The sequence below is a fragment of the Pituophis catenifer genome, unplaced genomic scaffold (genome assembly GCF_029215685.1).
Source record: "Pituophis catenifer annectens isolate HBS135680 unplaced genomic scaffold, rPitCat1.0.hap2 SCAF_4, whole genome shotgun sequence".
Classification (NCBI taxonomy): Eukaryota; Metazoa; Chordata; class Lepidosauria; order Squamata; family Colubridae; genus Pituophis; species Pituophis catenifer.
Window position 1 is genome coordinate 71422850 of NW_027256884.1, and position 19251 is coordinate 71442100.

Consider the following 19251-nt stretch of genomic DNA (forward strand, 5'->3'; position numbering starts at 1 on the left):
CCTTCCCAGAGTTACTTGACCTGTTTTTGGAGCTTTGACAGCAATGCACACACACACACACACACACACACACACATTTATGACCAGTTACAACATTCCACACAGTCATGTGACTGAGGTTTTCTATGTTTTTTGCCAGTTTCCAACAATTCCTTCTGGTTTCCATTTAAAAATGCCCATTGGGGAAAATGGACTTGTTTAACAACCATAGTGTTTGCTTAATGACCACAAGGTTCACTTAATGACCATGGTGTTTGCCTAACTCAGGGGTCTGCAACCTTAAACACTCAAAGAGCCATTTTTCTATTTTCTTTTAAACAGATCTCTCTCTGTGTCTCTCTCATTTCTCCCTCTCTCCCTCTCTCTCATCTCTTTCTCTCTCTGTCATCTCCTCTCTCTTTTTCTCTCATTTCTCTCTCATCTCTCATCTCTTTCTCTTTCTTTCTCCCTATCTCTCTCTCATCTCTCTCATCTTTCTTTCTCCCTCTCTCTGTTTCTCATCTCCTCCATCTCTCTGTTTCTCTCTCTCATCTCCTCTCACTCATCTCTCATCTCTTTCTCTCTATTTGTGAGTGTCTTGTCTCTCTCTTCCCCCCCTCTCTGTGTCTCTTCTCTCTCTCTCTTTCCCTCCCTCTCTCTGTCTTTCTTTCCATCCCCCATCTCTGTGTCTCTTGTCTCTCTTTCCCTTCCCCCTCTTCTCTCTCTTCCCCCCTCTCTCTGTCTCTTGTCTCTCTTTCCCTTCCCCCCTCTCTTATCTCTCTCTTTCCCCCCCTCCCTCCCTCCCTCTCTGTCCCGCAGCTCACAGGCAACGAAAGAAACCACTGCCTCCTGCCTCTGCACATTGAGGAGGCCGAGCACTGCTGGAAAAGCATAGACCTCCTGACACAGGAAGCAGCTGCCAGTGATGCCCTCAGGTGAAGATGTTGTGAGCAGGGAGGCTTGACCCCCCTTAGGAGCCTCAGTTTACTCGTGAGCACCATTGGCCTTTCTCCCTGCCTCTCCCGGCCAATGTTGCTCACAAGTAAACTGCAACTAGGATCTCCCGTGTGCTTCCCTCGCAGGCCAGGCCGGCTGGGGAAAACACATGGGAAGAGCTCTGGTGCCACGATCTCCCACACGCTCCCCTCTCCCCCCGCACACATTGGTCCACCCGCTGCTGGTATCACTCATCCGCCAGCTCTCCCTCCCCCACCCACCCGCCGGCCTGTGCCCTTCAGCCTTACCTTTTCAAGCAGCGGTGAGCAGAATTATGCAGCTAGTTTCTGCAAGTAGTGGCTGAGCCAGGCAGACAGGCGGGGTGAGTGAGCATTGGGTGGGCAAGGTGAGCGAGTGAGAACCGGGGACCGGTTCGGGGATGTGGTCAGCCAGAGGTTGCTACCGGTTCAGCAAACCATGCCAAATTTTCACTAACAGTTTGCCCAAACCGGTGCAAACCAACTGAATACCACCTCTGTCTGCCATGTATGAATTTATTTTATACAGCTCAGTACATTCAGTGGGAAACAAAAGGCTCTATAAGGACCTGCTCAGCTATCTTCTCAGGAAAGCATGACTCTTAAAACAAATGGTATTTCAAAAGGAACTTTTACTGAGAGAAGTGATTGCAGAGAAGTCAGGTGGAGTCTGAAGATTCCCATGCAAAGCATTAAGCTAATTTCCCCTGTTCAACTCTCACCCATGGCCCGTGTCCACCAGAGCCAATATAATGCTGCAAAGGTATTATGAGAACTCCGAGGCAGGATGGTGATAAGTCATCCTTGGGATGCCAGGCTGGAACCGGCTGGGAGGGAGTCCATCCTGATGGTCCAGTCCAGGGGTGAAATGCTCCCGGTTCGGACCAGATCGCCTGATCCAGTAGCGATGGCGGTGGGTGGTTCAGAGAACCAGCAGCAAAAATCCCTGTGCCCCCACCACCACCATGCCCAGCTGAGCCGCACAATCATCAGAGGCTTTTTTTTTTTACTTTTAAAAGCATTTTTTCTACCACCTCTTCCAATGAAAAAATGCTTTTAAAAGTAAAAAAAAAAAAGCCTCTGATGATCGCATGGCTCAGCTGGGATTGTCAGAGGCTTTTCAAAGCATTTTTTCCTACAACCTCTTGGCTGAAGAGGTGGTAAAAAAAATGCTTTGAAAAGTCTCTGACGATCCCAGCTGAGTTGCCTGATCGGCAGAGAGGCTTTTCAAAGCATTTTTAGGGGGTTTGAGGGTTTTTTTTAATTAGGGTTTTTAATGATTTTTTAAGGGGAACCGGGAGGAAGACCAATGGGGTTGAGGGGGGTAACCCACTAAGGTCGGAGCCGAGCCCGGCACAGGGGAATGGTTTGGAGGGTGCAGGTCGAGGGATTGGGGAAGGGTTGGTGGACTATCCGAAGGAGGAATTTACCATCAGCACAGTGAATGGGAGGGGCAGATATGGCAGGAGTAGGGGGCCACATCATGTGCTGCGGGTGCGCACTCACTGTCTGAGAGCAATTGTGCGCCCCGGTCCCCAAGACTCCACACAGATACTAGGTGGCTTAGATACTCAGGACCTGGGCCTCTGGCTGATGTTATGCAATGCCAGGTCCGTGGTTAATAAGGCCCCCCTCATCCATGATCTTATACAGGAGGGGGGAGCGGATCTGGCAGCTATTACTGAGACTTGGTTGGGCCCGGAGGGAGGGGTCCCCCTGGTTGAGATGTGCCCACCGGGCTTCAGAGCGCTTCATCAGCCGAGGGCCCAGGGGAGGGGCGGGGGGGTGGCGGTTATTATTAAAGAAGGTCTTGGTCCGAGGGAGACCACTGTGCCACAGATTGCCGGATGTGAAACCTTCTTTGTGAGATGGGGTCATGGGGCTCAGATGGGTCTGTTGCTCACGTACCTGGCTCCCTGCTGCGTGGCAACGGCCCTGCCTGAGCTACTCGACGGTGGCAGTTGATACACCCAGGCTTATGGTCATGGGTGATTTCAACCTGCCATCCGTTGGTGAGACGTCTGAGATGGCCCGGGAGTTCATGGCTTCCATGATGGCCATGGACCTGACCCAGTTAGTTCATGGCCCCACCCACAGGGGGGGTCACACTCTGGACTTGATTTTTGTCTCTGGCCAGTGGTTGAGTGGCCTTGTTATAGGGGATATAGACATGGAACCCTTGTCATGGTCTGACCACTCACTCCTTCGCCTAGATCTTTGAACCACTACACCCTGACGCAGGGAGGCGGAGCCTACAAGATGGGTCCGCCCCAGGCGCCTGATGGATTCTGATAGATTCCAGATGGAGCTTGGCCATTTCCTGAGGTTCTAGCACATGACTCGGTCGGGGACCTGGTGGCGGCCTGGGATCGGGCCGCTAGTGGAGCCTTAGATCGAGTCGTGCCTTTGTGGCCTCTGACCCGGTGTCGATCCCTTGTGGCTCCTTGGTTCACTGAGGAGCTGAGGGAGATGAAGCGCCGGAAAAGACGCCTGGAGAGCGGTTGGAGAGCCAGTCTCACCGAAACTGATCGAACACTGGTAAGGTCGCATATTAAGACCTACCTAGTGGCGATAAAAGCGGCAAAGTCTAATTACCTTTCCGCTCTTATTGCATCATCAGAGAATCATCCGGCGGCCCTGTTCAGAGTGACCCGCTCCCTACTTCAACCAGGAGTGCGGGAGGACCCCTTGGAGGGCAGGGCTGAGGATTTCGGACAATATCTGTATGACAAAATCGCTCAGATCCGGCGGGATTTGGACTCTGATTGGGTAGATCCGGGCAGGATGGCGAGGAATAGTCTTGAGAATGTTATCTGGGAAGAGTTTGACTCTGTGACTCCAGATGACGTGGACAGGATTTTGGGGAGAATTAATGCGACCACATGTTTACTGGACCCGTGTCCCTCCTGGTTAGTACTGGCTTCCCGGGAGGTCACACGAGGCTGGCTCCAGGGAATTATCAATGCTTCGTTGAGTGAGGGTTACTTCCCCGCTGCCTTGAAAGAGGCGGTGGTGAGGCCTCTCCTCAAGAAACCCTCCCTGGACTCGGCAGTATTGGCTAACTACCGTCCTGTCTCCAACCTTCGCTTCGTGGTGAAGATTGTTGAGAGTGTGGTCGCACAACAGTTCCCACAATTCCTGGAGGAAACGTCCTATCTAGATCCGTTCCAGTCGGGTTTCAGGCCTGGGCACAGCACGGAAACGGCATTGGTCACGTTGGTTGATGATCTCTGGAGGGCTCGGGACAGGGGTTGCTCCTCTGTTCTGGTCCTATTAGATCTCTCAGCGGCTTTTGATACCATCAACCATGGTATCATGCTGCACCCGCTGGAAGAGTTGGGGATGGGGGGCACCGTGTTACGGTGGTTCTCCTCCTTTCTCTCCGACCGGTCGCAGTTTGTGTTGACAGGGGGGCAGAGGTTGACCTCGAGGCCTCTCATCTATGGAGTGCCGCAAGGGTCGGTCCTCTCGCCCCTTCTGTTCAACATTTATGTGAAGCCACTGGGCGAGATCATCCATGGCTTTGGGGTGAGATACCACCAGTACGCTGATGACGCCCAGCTGTACATCTCCACCCCAGGCCACCCCAGCAATGCCCTTGAAGTGATGGCCCAGTGCCTGGAGGCTGTACAGATCTGGATGGGGAGGAACAGGCTCAAGCTCAACCCTTCCAAGACCGAGTGGCTGTGGTTCCCGGCATCCCGATATAGTCAGCTGACTCCATCGCTGACTATCAGGGGCGAGTCTTTGGCCCCGTGGAGAGGGCGCGCAATCTGGGTGTCCTCCTGGATACACAGCTGTCCTTGGAGGAACATCTGATGGCTGTTGCCAGGGGGACCTTTTGTCAGGTTCGCCTGATTCGCCAGTTGCGCCCCTTTCTTGATCGGGATTCCATGTGCACAGTCACTCATGCCCTCGTCACCTCTCGCCTGGACTACTGCAATGCTCTCTACATGGGGCTCCCCTTGAGGAGCACCCGGAGGCTCCAACTGGTCCAGAATGCGGCCGCGCGGATAATTACGGGAGCTGCATGGCGCTCCCGCATAACACCACTCCTGTGCGAGCTGCACTGGCTCCCAGTGGTCTTCCGGGTGCGCTTCAAGGTGTTGGTTACCACCTTTAAAGCGCTCCATGGCATAGGACCTAGTTATCTTTGAGACCGCCTTCTGCCACCGACGACCTCCCATCGACCCGTGCGCTCCCACAGAGAGGGCCTCTTCGGGGTGCCATCAGCCAAGCAATGCAGGCTGGTGACTCCCAGGGGGAGGGCCTTCTCTGTGGGGGCTCCCACCCTCTGGAATCAACTGCCCCCAGAGATAAGGAGAATCCAAGACCTTCGTGCCTTCCGCCGTTCCCTTAAAACTTTCCTTTTTCAACAAGCCGGGCTGGCCTAACAAATCCTTTTATTTGATTTTAAATTATTTTAAATTCGTTTGTCATTTTAAATTTTGGGCCAAATTGAGATATTTCCTTATAATCTGTTCTTAATCTATGTATTATGTATTATGTATTTACGTGTTTTTACTTGGCTGTACACCGCCCTGAGTCCCTAGGGAGAAGGGCGTTATATAAATCTAAAGTAAAAAAAAAAAAAAAAAAAAGCCTCTCTGACGATCCCAGCTGAGTTGCCTGATCGGCAGAGGCTTTTCAAAGCATTTTTTCTAATGCTTTGAAAAGTTAAAAAAAAAAAAGTTGGCCATGCCCACCCAATCACATTACTCCACCACCACCAAGCCATGCCCAGAGAACCGGTAGTAAAAAAATTTACATTTCACCCCTGGTCCAGTCCCCCTCCCTAATTTCCATGCAGTTACAGCAAAAGTGAAAGCAACCAGCCCCAAGAAGCATTCCCCCCCTCTCCTTCAGAATGGCAACATTCCAGCAGGTACCTGACATGCTGTCTCCCCTAAAAGAAGGAGATCTGCATCTGGAAGAAATAAAATAATAAACAGGGAAAAGAAAACAACACTTATGGTCATTTTGGTTTATCAGGATATTGCTGTGGGAATGTTTAAGCTATTTAGGAGCCTTAATGTATTATTTATCTATCCATTGGTTCTGGGCCCCAGGAAAATCTTTCCATGTATCAGCTGGATCTCCAGCATGGGTTTTCCCTTTGATGCTTGCTTGCCATAGTAACGGGGAGGGGGCATGGCATTGGGGTTGGGGAAGTGAGCTGGTGTGAAGATGGCCCATGTGAATAAAAAGGGAGGTTTGCTCTCACGAGTTACTGCGCAGCTGAATGGAATTTTTTATATCTAGTCAAGACCAACCATTCTGGAACTCCAGATGGACGAAAATACCTGAAGTTGTACCCCACATGACACTATGTGGGATGGGGATTGGACATTCAGCCTGGGTCTCTGGGGGGAAGGGATTTGGGGAAACTTTCAATATGTAACTTTCGCGCCTTTTGGCGCAGATCTTGCTTTTCTTTCACTGCTATCATTTCAAACTCAGTAAAAGTATCTCTTCTCTACTTCAGTGGAATTGGGGGTTTTCTTTCTTGGGATTTGAATGGAGAACGGACACCATGCTACTAAGTATTGGATGTTGCTCCTGTGAGTGCGTGAATCAAGGATTTCTTTAATTTCAAAATGTTGTCATGGCCCGTCAGAGCACAGGTCCGAGGAGGAGGAGGAGATGGAGATGGGGCCAATGGAAGAGGATGGCGCAGTCCCTGTGGCCCAGGAGGAATGACCTGGGGAGGAGGAGGAGGAGGCAGTCCTGGGTTCCTCAGACCTTGGAAGAGTAGGCAGGGAGAAAGAAAGGGTACAGGATGCCCAAGCGAGGAGGGAGTAGAGGGAAAGTGCAGGCAGCAGAGCAGAGGAGCGATGGAGCTTTGTAGATGAGCAACTTCCTCCCCCGTCCAATCCCCGACTGTGGAGAATGGAGAGGAGGAGGAGTCAGCACAGGATGGCCCGACTACTCAGAAGGAGGGCGCCCCACCCTTCCTCACAAGGCTCACCTGGGAAATAGTATTTCGGGAGACACTGTTAGGAGGGGCTTTTACCAGGAACAAGTGTTTGTTTTCGGATTACTCTCCCCTAGCTTTGACTCAGATCTTTTGCCTTGCTTGAAGACTGCTTTTACCTTTCTTTAAGGACTGGGACCTTAAGGACCTACCTATTTAAAAAATGAGGCCAGGCAAAGCCCCAGGCCCAGATGGTCTTACAAGCCAATACTATAAGTATTTTGAGATTGAACTTCTTCAACCACTAAAAGACCCAATGAATTATATACTACAGGGAGAAAATATACCCCCAACATAGAAAGAAGCCAATATTGTGTTGCTCCCAAAGGAGGGTCAAGATGTTACAAAGACAAAAAACTATAGACCAATCTCATTACTAAATCAAGATTTTAAACTTTTCGCCGCTATTTTGGCAGAAAGACTAAAGAAGATTTTACAGATATATATACATGAAGACCAGCAAGCTTTCTGCTGAAAAGACAGCTAAGAAATAATGTGAGGACTGTCCTAAATATTTTGAATATTTAAAATATCATAATGAAAAACAGGCTGCTTTAATTTTTTTAGATGGGGAGAAAGCCTCCAACAACCTGAATTGGGGCTTTATGTTTAAGATGCTGGAAGAAATGGATTTTGGAGTGAATTTTATCCAAGGAATCAAAGTGATCTACACATCACAGAATGCAAAAATGGTTATAAATGATGATTTAACTAATTCATCTGAAATTCAAAAGGGTACAAGACAAGGATGCCCTTGTCCCCTCTATTGTTTATTTTGGTGTTGGAAGTTTTGAATAGAGGTATCAGACAAGATGAAAAAAAAGGGGTATAAATATTAAGAAATAAGTTTATAAATTGAGGGCCTTTGCTGGTGATCTGGTTATATTTCTCCGGGATCCCAAAAATAATATAGAATATTTGATGAGGAAACTGAATGAGTTTGAGGCTTTGGCAGGTTTCAAAATAAGTAAACAGAAAACAACAATGTTGATTAAAAATATGTCTTCTCAGGATAGTTATATACTGAATAAAAAGTCGGGTTTTGAGGTTGAGAAAAAGGTGAAATACTTAGGGGTTATGTTGACAAATATAAACATGTTTCATCTCCCTCTTTGGAGGAATATTAAACAGGATTTATAAAGATGGGATAAATTGCATTTATCACTATTGGCAGTGGTGAAATTCAAATTTTTTTACTACAGGTTCTGTGGCTTGATGGGCATGCCAGGGGAAGGATACTGCAAAATCTCCATTCCCACCCCACTATGGGGCCAGCCAGAGGTGGCATTTGCCGGTTCTCCAAACTACTCAAAATTTCCGCTACCAGTTCTGTAGAACCTGTCAGAACCTGCTGGATTTCACCTTTGACTATTGGGTAGAATCTCTTTAATCAAGATGAATATTTTATCAAAGATGCTTTTTTTATTTCAGACATATACATCCTGCTAGAAAAAAATAAAAAAGGAGAGAGCAAGATAGAAAGATGGAGAGTGTGAATTCATAGTAATACATCCAGTAATTTGATCTCATGCCTCAGAAAACAGCTATATGGAAAAAAAAGATTGTGTAACTTGCTTCAATATCTGATAACTTTTTAGCAGGAATTAAAATCTAATTAATCTTATGTGTATAAACTGTGCAAGCAATTACACTGTGTGGCATGAACTATTTGATCAGCTGCTTCATAATGCTGTAAGCCAAGCAGACCTTATCTGACCTGTTTAAATCATGTATAAATAGCAGCTGTGGGTGACAGGCCAGAAGATGCATGAAGGAAAGAATTCCATCTGAAATTGTATATTATAATAATTGATCTGTTTCAGCAGATGGTAGCACCTTGTCTAAGTAGGCATGTTTAGTACTTGGACACATGCAAAGAATACCAGTACTGTAGGCTAGACTAATATTTTCCAATGTTAGCAACTTGAAGATGTGTAGACTTCAATTCCCAGAATTCCTGGGAAATTATGAGCATGCTGGGAATTGAAGTCCAATTTTAAATTGCCCAGGTTGAGAAGAACTGGCCTTCAATTAGAGTTTCAAACTTTTTCAGGCCACAGAAAACGTTAAGTTTGTTTTAAAGAGATCTCTGGAAGCCCTTATGAAGAAAAAAAACTCTCATAATACAGTAGATAATTGGCTGCATTCAAGTGGACTCCTTTTTTTTTTTGGCCCTTAGTTTCTCAGTGAACCCCATTCAAAATGGGAAGAGAAAAAGTGTAGGGGGACAATTTGCAGACAATACCAAGCTGGCAGGTATAGCCAACACTCCAGAAGATAGGCTTAAGGTAACGAAGGATCTTGAGAGACTTGAACATTGGGCCCTATCTAACAAAATGAAATTCAATGGTGAAAAAAGTAAGGTTCTACGTTTAGGCAAGAAAAACCAAATGCACAGGTGCAGTATAGGTGGTACCCGGCTCAATACTAGCAATTGTGAGAAGGATCTTGGAGTCCTAGTGGACAATAACTTAAATATGAGCCAACAGTATATTGCAGCTCCCAAAAAAGCCAATGCAATCCTAGGGTGTATTAACAGAAGGCTAGAATAAAAATCACGTGAAGTGTTAATACCACTTTACAATGCCTTGGTAAGACCACACTGGGAATACTGAATCCAATTTTGGTCACCACAATTTAAAAAAAGATGTTGAGACTCTAGAAAGAGTGTAGAGAAGAGCAACAAAGATGATTAGTGGACTGGAAGCTAACACATATAAAGAAAGTTTGCTGGAATTGGATATGTCTAGTTTAATGGAAAAAAGGACTAGGGGTGATATGATAGTAGTGTTCCAATATCTATAGGGTTGACATAAAGAGAGAGAGTCAACCTATTCTCCAAAGCATCTGAAGGTAGGACAAGAAGTCATAGATGGAAATTAATCAAGGAGAGAAGCAACTTAGAACTAAGGAGAAATTTCCTGACAGTTAGAACAATTAATCAGTGGAATAACTTGCCTCCAGAAATTGTAAATGCTCCAACACCGGAAGTTTTTAAGAAGAATTGAATAACCAGTTGTTTGAAATGGTATTGGGTTTCCTGCCTAAGCAGAGGGCTGGACTAGAAGATCTCCAAGGTCCCTTTCAACTCTGTTATTCTGTTATTTTGTTATTCTGTCCTTATCTCCAATGTCAGGTTATTAAATAGTGTGACCCCTGGAACACTACTGCAGAGATCACAGAATAGCACCATTAACTTCTTTCACTAAAATATTGTGCTATATTAAATATGACAGGCACTTTTTTATTCCAATATAAGTTTGATTAATAGATGGTTTTTCAGGGGCAATGCATGTCATGCTTAGTTGTCATCTATGCTTCTTATTAGCATATGTTATCTTGAATCACTATACAGCACCATTACTAGGGCGGAGGGGAAGGTGAACTTGTAGCTCATGTGATCTATTTGGTTAAAAATGATCAAGGAATGAGAATTAGAAAAATACTAAGCACATATCTTCATAGTGTTTGGAGCCCTGTAAATATTTCAGCTAGTCATCAAATTTGCCCACTAAATAGCAATATAAATGGAAACAGTATAGAGTATATAGAAAGACCTAACATCAAAAAAGCTCAACCAAGAATGTTCTTTCTGCACAAACTCAGAAAGCTCAAATTGCCCAAAGAGCTGCTGATCCGGTTCTACAGAGGAATTATTGAATCTGTTATCTGCACCTCCATAATTGTCTGATTTGGCTCTGCAACCAAACAAGACAAACACAGCCTTCAACAGAAAATTAGAACTGCAGAAAAAACCATTGCTACCAACCTGCCTTCCACTGAGGATCTGTATACTGCAGGAGTCAAAAAGAGGGCTGTGAAAATATCTACAGACCCCTCACATCCTGGACATAAATTGTTTCAACTTCTTCCCTCAAAAAGACACTATAGGCACTACACACCAAAACAACTAGATATAAGGACAGTTTTTTCCCGAATGCCATCACTCTGCTTAGCAACTAATTCCCACAACACTGTCAAGACTGTATTACTATTATTCTTCCCTTCTTTACTAGTATCTATCTCTTCCCACTTATTACTATAACTATGTTGCTTGTATTTTTCAATTATATTGTTTTTATTTGTTTCTTAGTACAATTTGATAGCTTATTAGTAACCTTGACTATCACTAAGTGTTGTATTTTTCTATTTTTGATTAATGTATTTTATTCTCCTTATGTACACTGAGAGCATATACACCAAAGACAAATTCCTTGTGTGTCCAATCACACTTGGCCAATAAAGAATTCTATTCTATTCTATTCTATTCTATTCTATTCTATTCTATTCTATTCTATTCTATTCTATTCTATTCTATTCTATTTATTCAATTTGTATGCCGCCCCTCTCCAAAGACTCAGGGCGGCTGAGTCTTCTATTCTGTTCTGTTCTGTTCTGTTCTGTTCTGTTCTGTTCTGTTCTGTTCTACTCTACTCTACTCTACTCTACTCTACTCTACTCTACTCTACTCTACTCTACTCTATTCTATATATACTCTAAAATGAGTATTATTGGTGTAACTCTTGAAAACCCTAATGCTTGAGGGTTTTTTGGGTTTTTTTGTAAACTTAGAAAAACTCTTTTCACTTTGCTGATAGAAAAAGACAAATCTAGAACACACTATACATGGGGCTATCCTTGAAGAGCATTTGGAAGCTACAACTGGTGCAGAATGCAGTGGTGCAAGTGGCTTTTGGAGCCTCAAGAGTGGCTCATGTAACCCACTGTTCCATGAGCTGCACTGGGTGCCAGTTTGCTTCCAGGTGCAAGTGTCATGTCTGCGTCGGAGCCTGAATCCGTGGAGGATGGGCCGGAGCTGGAGCTGATGGAGATCGAGCTGGTGGCCTCGTTGGCTTCAGAGGAATGCAGGGAGGAACAGGAACAGGCTTCCCCAGGCCCTTCAGGTTTGGGGCAGCTTGTCAGCAGGGAGGAACTGGGGCAGGATGACTCAGAAAGGGCAGGCAGTGGAAATGAAGAGCAACGGAACTCAGACGATGAGCAAGGACTATCCCCTCCTGATTCCTGAGCACGGAGAGTGGAGAGGAGACGGGAACAGCACAGGCTGACCCAAAGACTCAGGAGGAGAGTGCCCCGTCCCTCTTAACAAGGCACACTTGGGGCCTGAGACTTAAGGAGACACTGAAAAAGTTGAAAACCATTGAGCTAGACTATGCTGGGAGATGGTGATAGAACTGAGGCCATCAGGTAAGCTTTGGCATCAGTGACTCAATTGCTTCTACAATTGCTTCAATTATACTGTACTAAGTCTCAAGAATTACAGCATTACCTAAGGTTACAGTTTATTCATTGTGTTTTAACTATGATCTATGATCCAACAATGAGTGGGTTTAAACAATAACAAGACTAAATTCACAAATCAGAATGAATCAAAACAAAACAAAACCTATTATAGCTTATTGTTTGAATCCAGCTTAAATAGACATCTCTATGACAAATACCAGTTTGTATCATTATTCCTATTGATCCCATTATCCAAAGAAAAGGATGTAACATTGCTAGACAATACTTCATTCTCATTCAATTGTTTCTAGGCAAACCAGTCATATAGAGGCAACTTCATTCTACATCTTTGGTATTGTAATGTTGTCAACTAGAGAATATGACAATTTGACATCAATGTGGTGCAAATAAAGTGATATTTCATGATTCTCCATGAAAAAAAGTGGCATGATTTTCCTTGATGAAGTGCTTTGTTTTCTCACTCTTATTAGCTTATTCACTCTCATTTATCTTCAATATATATGCTTGTCTAACATATATAAATATGGATTTGTATATGTATGTATATGAGTGATGCAGTGGCCTAGAGGTGGAGCTCTAGCCTCACCATCAGGAGGCTGTGAGTTCAATCACAGGTAGTGATCAGAGGTAGTGGCAGATATTTCTCTCTCTGGGTACAATGAGAATTATCTGCTGTGAACTCTGCACTGGCAACAGGAAGGGTATCTGGCCAGTAAACACTCAACTCCATTGCCCCAACTCCACCCCGATATAAGGGAATATGGGGTCATTAAAAGACACACAAAAGAATCTGTATGTGTATGTATATATGTATGCACCCACATTCATCTCAAACAGCCTTCTGTCCTGCAAAAGTACTACTTGGCAACCCAGAATTCCCAATGGCTGGAAATGCTGAGAATTACTATTCACTATTGAAAGTTGTAGAACATTGGCCTAGACTTAAATCATAGCATATTATGGAGTTAAAAATCAGCAGAACAGAACTTATGAGTAAGCAATTCAGCTTTGTCATGCAAGTCAACAAGTTGAATTAGTTTCACAATCGCTTCAACAGTCTTTCAAAAAGTTAATGCTGTGCAGAAAAATAAATATACCAGTTCTCATATAATTCAATGAAAGAAAATTTGTTTTTGAACAAATTTGAATTTGTTGGAAGAAAGAATGTCAATCAGCTTTTCCTAGGAGAGTGATATTCTTGCATTCATTTAGTTTCAAAGTGGCCATGGAAAGCGTATCACTGTTCTGTGTGTCATTATATAGGTAGTTCCCAATTTATGATCAAATTTTGACCAAAATTTCAGTTGCTAAGTAAGGCAGTTGTTAAATGAGTCATGTCCAATTTTACAACCTTTTTGCCACAATTGTTAAGCAAATCATGTGGTTTACCTGGGTATGCTGTAACTGTCATGAATACATGCTGGTTGCTAAGCATCCAAATTTTGATCATGTGACTGTGGGAATGTTATGAGGATCCATTATAAACAATTTTTTTCAGTACTGTTGTAACTTTGATCGGTCACTTAATGGTTTAAAGTCAAGGACTACCTATAAAAAATTCTCCTGGAAAACAAGTTGAAAAGGCAGCAACGCCATAAAGTGTTTTTATGTTTGTTACAGAAAGGAAAATTGTTCATTGATCTCACATTCTTCAATTATGTTTATTTTACATTATGGTAACTGTTTATGCAAAATGTTGCATTTATTGCACCTAAATTTACAGCAATAATATCTTCTTTGATAATTTCTAAATAGTGCTTGGACTTCTAACATTATTGTTAAATAATGACAACTGAGCATGAAGGCCATCACTGAAAACGTGAATCACCCCAGAGAATAAGAACTTGGCACATCTTTTTTTCTAAATAATCTCTGGCAAATGCTTATTGAGTCTTTCCTGGAAATCCTCAGGAACACAAATTGTTTAATATCCAATCACTTGGCTGCATGGGAATGCCATGAATTCATCAATAATAGGATCTCCATAGTATTTTTTTTCTTGAATAGGAATATCACCATAACCCAATGGTATCAAACTCAAGGCCTGCAGGCCAGATCTGGCCAACAATGTGATTAGATTTGGCCCATGGGGCCACCCTGGAAACAGTGAAGGACCGGTCCATAGAACCTCGGCCCTGGCCCAGGCCGGCCGGCCTCTGATCTACAACTTGGTGGAAGCCATCTGGGCCAGAACGCGGTCAGCCTTAGATCCGTGGGGCTGCCCTGAAGCCAGCAAGGGGTCGTCCCCGCCCCCTGGGCACAGGCACAGGAGGTGGAAAGTGTATGGGGCCTGGTATCCCTGGGCATGCGCACAGGAGGCAGCAAGCATGTGGCCTGAATACATTCTGAGCACTTCCGTTTCACTCAGGATGCCAACCCTGCACACTCACCACCTCCTGTGTGCATTCTCAGGGGGTGGGGCCAAGGCGGCAGGAGTGGCCCCTTGCTGGCTTCAGGGCAGCCCCACAGGTCAGATCTAAGGCTGACCATGTTCCAGCCCAGATGGCTGTCACAAGCTGTAAATCAGGCCCTTTGAGGGCAATCATAATGCTGATCTGGCCCTCAATGAGTTTGACACCCCTGCTGTAACCATACCAGATAATCAAGTCTATTGATTTTAATTCCTATCTTTCATTTTAATGATATTATTAAGGATAGTGAGTAATTATTAATCTAATTTTTTTTCTCTAAATTGTATGCTGTTTCAACATTAGTTAGCACTTTGATTATTGTCTTTTCTCTCCTTTCCCTTCAATCCCATCCGATTCTTGGATACTGCTTTGACAAATCCCTGCATTTTCTTTGCAAGATTTCAGAAGTGGTTTTCCCTTGCCTCCTTCCTAGGGTTGAGAGAAAGTGGTTGGTCCAAAATTAACCAGCTAGCTTTGTGCCTAAAACAGGACTAGAACTCACAATCTCCTGGTTTCTAGCTTGATGCCTAACTTCTACGTTAAACTGAAGTGTTATATGTATAAAAGCAGACCAGCAGTATATTAGCTTGCACAAGAAATGTATACACTGTTTATTCTCAGGAATTCCCATCATAAATTTCTTTGTTTCATGTTATTTTAATGGGATATAGGCAGAAGGGACCAACAAATCAATCTAGAGAAGTAAAAACCTGAAATTGCAGAATTGTACAATAACACACTATCCAATTCATTCTTCAATACTGATTTGCAAAGCAAGACAGCAGCAAAGCCAGATGAGAAAAACAATCAGCATTTCTGTAAGGACTGACACATTCAAATCAATACAATACATTATAGTTTGGCAGAGAGTCACAACAGAGGCAGAATATAAATTCATGGATAATCAATACTATGATGGAGAAATGAGTTGTGTTTTAAATCAACACATAGGAAATGGGCTTAGAATTGGACTTATATGTTCATAACTATGAACATGACTTCTCAACTAAATCAGAGATGAGACTGATGCTATAATGTCAGACACTTCAAACTTTATATATTGATATGTTTTGAATGAAAGAGCAGACTAGGATAAAAGAAAGCAGGTTCAAATTCTCTCTTAAATAAACTTAACTCACTGTGTTATTGTGAAATTAAATGAAAAAGTCTGCTACTCTGATCTCCATGAAAGAAAAATCCGATAAAAGGCTTGTTTGACTTCCACTTGCTACTTAATAATCTTAGATCGTTCCGTTGCTAGCCAACCAAAACATCTTTTTTTTAATTTTAACTCTTGAGTTAACATTAAGAGTCGTTGTTACAAAAGGTTTCAAATCTAATCTAAATCTTTACTGTTGGTTGATCATTTGTTTTCTAGTTGTTCATTATCAAACAAGGTCATATTAATGCCTTTAATGAATAAATAATGCTTACCTAATGCTTTCCGAAAAGTATAATATTTTTGCTAATACATATTACAACACCTGACAAGTATGCCAGCATGAACAACCAATGGTACAATTTTTTGCAGTATCTTTCCCTAGAAGCATCAGTATTTTATTGAATTAACTGGTTAACTTATAACAAGTAATGCCAGAATAGCAGATTGTCCACTTTTGCTATATATCACAGTTGTTCAGCATAAATCTCTTAACAATGAATTAAAAAAATACAAGGCTAGCAAAAATTTAACTTGCAAGCTACTTATGTATTAATTTTTTTCCACAGTGCTGCTCTCCAAATGTGGTGCCCTCCAAATGTTGACAGGGAATGTTGGGAATTCCCAGAAAGCCCTAGGATTGTGACAGTGGTGAAATCCAAATTTTTTTACTACCAGTTCTGTGGGCGTGGCTTGGTGGGCATGGTGTGGCTTGGCGGGCATAGCAGGGGAAGGATACTCAAAATCTCCATCCTCACGCCACTCCAGGGGGAAGGATATTGCAAAATCTCCATTCCCACCCCACTATGGGGCCAGCCAGGGGTGGTATTTGCCGGTTCTCCAAACTGCTCAACATTTCCACTACCGGTTCTCCAGAATCTGTCAGAACCTGCTGGATTTCATCCCTGGATTGCGGATATCACATATACAGTAGGCATTTCTAAGACAAATGTTCTGGACATTTGCCAAATGCATAGCAGAAATACACCCAATGTAGCCTCTTTATTATTGTATAGCTATAAAGGAGAAAGTGATTTTTTACCTGTTATATGTTTCAGATATAGAAACCCAAGTCAAGGTATTGCAGAATGCTACTTAGTTAAGTAAATAACAATCAAGAATCTTTGTAAAGCTAGTCAGATCTGAATACTTAATCAAACAATAAACTTGCTAGCAAATTATTACAATTCAAAAGAAAGGAAGAATAAGAGTGAATGCAGAATTGATAGAAATCAATTAGATTGCACCATTAAATCAGTTTGGAAATTGACAGTGCCATGATAAGTGTGTCCACCTCAGAAATCATTCCCACTGAATTCATTCATTCAAGTCAATGTGGGGTGGGGAATAAGTATGTATGGTTATCTTTATTTTAGAGTATTTTAATGCCAACCACACCTTAGCTCTATGCACTCTTAAAATGACAGAGATACGATTAAAGCAGATGGTAAGGCAAGATGAAATACTTAAAACAAACAAGCATAGTTTGAGCCCTCTCCTAATGTGTAATGCTTCAATCCCAAGGATAGATTGTTCTACAGTCTGGGTATGAAAAAATCCATGAAAAAACAGGATTAACCAGAATCTCAAATAAATCCAGGGAGGGACTTGCAAAAGATGCCCTGATGGCTGAACAAAACACAGGATTGAAAGATTTACAGACAGACATTCTGTTTTTGTTTTTTATTTGGGATTACAATCTCACAATTCTTTTGCAATAATCAGGATTCAGGACCAGTCATTACTTTTTTATTAACAGACCCCATTCAGCTGCTTCCTGGGCTGAGGCAAAATGAAAGAATGGGGTCACTTCCCATATGCTAATTAAAAAAAGATTTGTCTATGATGTTTCTGAATCCTGATTATTACAAAGGAATCGTGATCTCAAAATAAAAACCAAAACAGAGTATCTGCTTGTAACTCTTTCAACCAGAGGCTTGTATATTGTTCAGCCACCAAGATATTTTATACAAGTCTACTTTTTTCACCAAATGATAAGTAAAGATTTAGAAGCAATTTGTAACCTTCCATTGACCCTTCTGTTATATTTATCCACTTATTTATTTTGTCATCACTGAATAATGCTGCCACTTAGCTGAAACAACACAAAACTAAAGGAACTTAGTGTCTACGATCCAGCTTTTATGGTGAAGAAGTGGATGGCTTGCATTCTCAACAAACTCAAAAGGCATCTGAAGAACTGCTTCCATTAACTCCACTAGACAAATAAAGACATGGAGCCGAAGAGTATGGAACAAAGGGTGGTCCTGCCAGCCTAGATGTTTGTGGCTTATGATTAGTATCTAGAGATCAGATGGATAGCATTTATAGAAAAGGATTTGGGGGTGGAGGTGGAGGTGTACAGTACAAGCAAATATACTTCGAACTTTGGCCTTAGTTCTGCCAGCACATAGTATGTAGATATGTTAGGGATGTTGAGGTGTTGAACCTAAACTGCCTGGGGAATTAGGGGCACCGAATTTAGAAATGGCTCAAGTGCACCAACTGCACGGTGATTCAATCCTGGATTCATTGCCTGCGGACAAAGGCGTTCTTGGTGAGAAGGCTGAGGAAAAGAAGCGTGACCAAGAACAGTCTCCGCCTGCCACTCCAGAAGAGAATGGCGTTCAGCTGTGCGCCAGGAGAAAGAGCAGGGCACGGCGCTCACAGCTGGCCAGTGGCGTCTCTCATGCTAGCGAGACTTCATTTCCTCCCCCACTCCCACTCCGAAATCTAAGAAAAACCCCTTCAGCCCTCCGCCGAAAAGAACCACAAGCCAATTCTGCCAACCTTGGGCCCGATGCCCCAGAATAATCCGGCGCCCTATCTTGTGTCCGCCAGCGCCTGTCTCGGGCGTATCTGCAGCCCGCTCTCCGGCTGACCTCTCCTCTGACTTACCTGAGATGCCTCCTCCGATCACGATCGCGTCGCACTTGTTGTGGTCGCTGCTCATGATGGCTGGTCACCGTCTCCAACTGTAGCGGTTTTCTTGCTACCGCAGAGGTTCCTCGCCGACTGCCACCCGGACACAGTGACAGGGGCAGCTGTTGTGATGAGCAACACACCCCTTTCGCTAGCTCAGCGGGAGACTCCGCCCGCTGCTGGCAAAGGGCGGCCAAGGCTGTGGCTCAGCCAGTGAGCCTCACCTGAGCGGACGGGGAGCTCAAGAGTTCCCCGGCGGCAGGGATATAGCCGCTGCTTAAGGCAGGAATCACCAAGCAGGAAATGAAGTCGACTGGAGAAGCAGACAACTTAAAGGCTTCATCTGTAGAATGCCCTGGTGCTGTTCAAGGCAGAAATAAGTTCTTAAAATATTCCCTAAAGGAATAATGGGTCTGATACTTGCCAAAAGTACAGTATACAGATCCAGTCTCTTATATGCTTCTGTTATAGCTACACACACACACACCAGTGATCCATGCAAAACTTCTCTGCATAGTTTTCCTTCACAATAAGCCTGTCAGTCCAATTTCTATCGTTATTTTATGCTGT

General features: G+C 43.7%; 1 protein-coding gene across 1 annotated transcript in view; it reads right to left on the reverse strand.

The window, feature by feature from the left end:
* Positions 1–18720, reverse strand: part of LOC139316631 (amine oxidase [flavin-containing] B-like) — an 84251-nt gene extending 65531 nt beyond the window's left edge. Inside the window, exon 1 of the mRNA XM_070943455.1 lies at positions 18658–18720. Coding sequence (XP_070799556.1) covers positions 18658–18712 — 55 coding nt within the window. The 5' untranslated portion in view covers positions 18713–18720. The remainder of the gene's footprint in view (positions 1–18657) is intronic.
* Between the last annotated feature and the right edge of the window lie 531 nt (positions 18721–19251).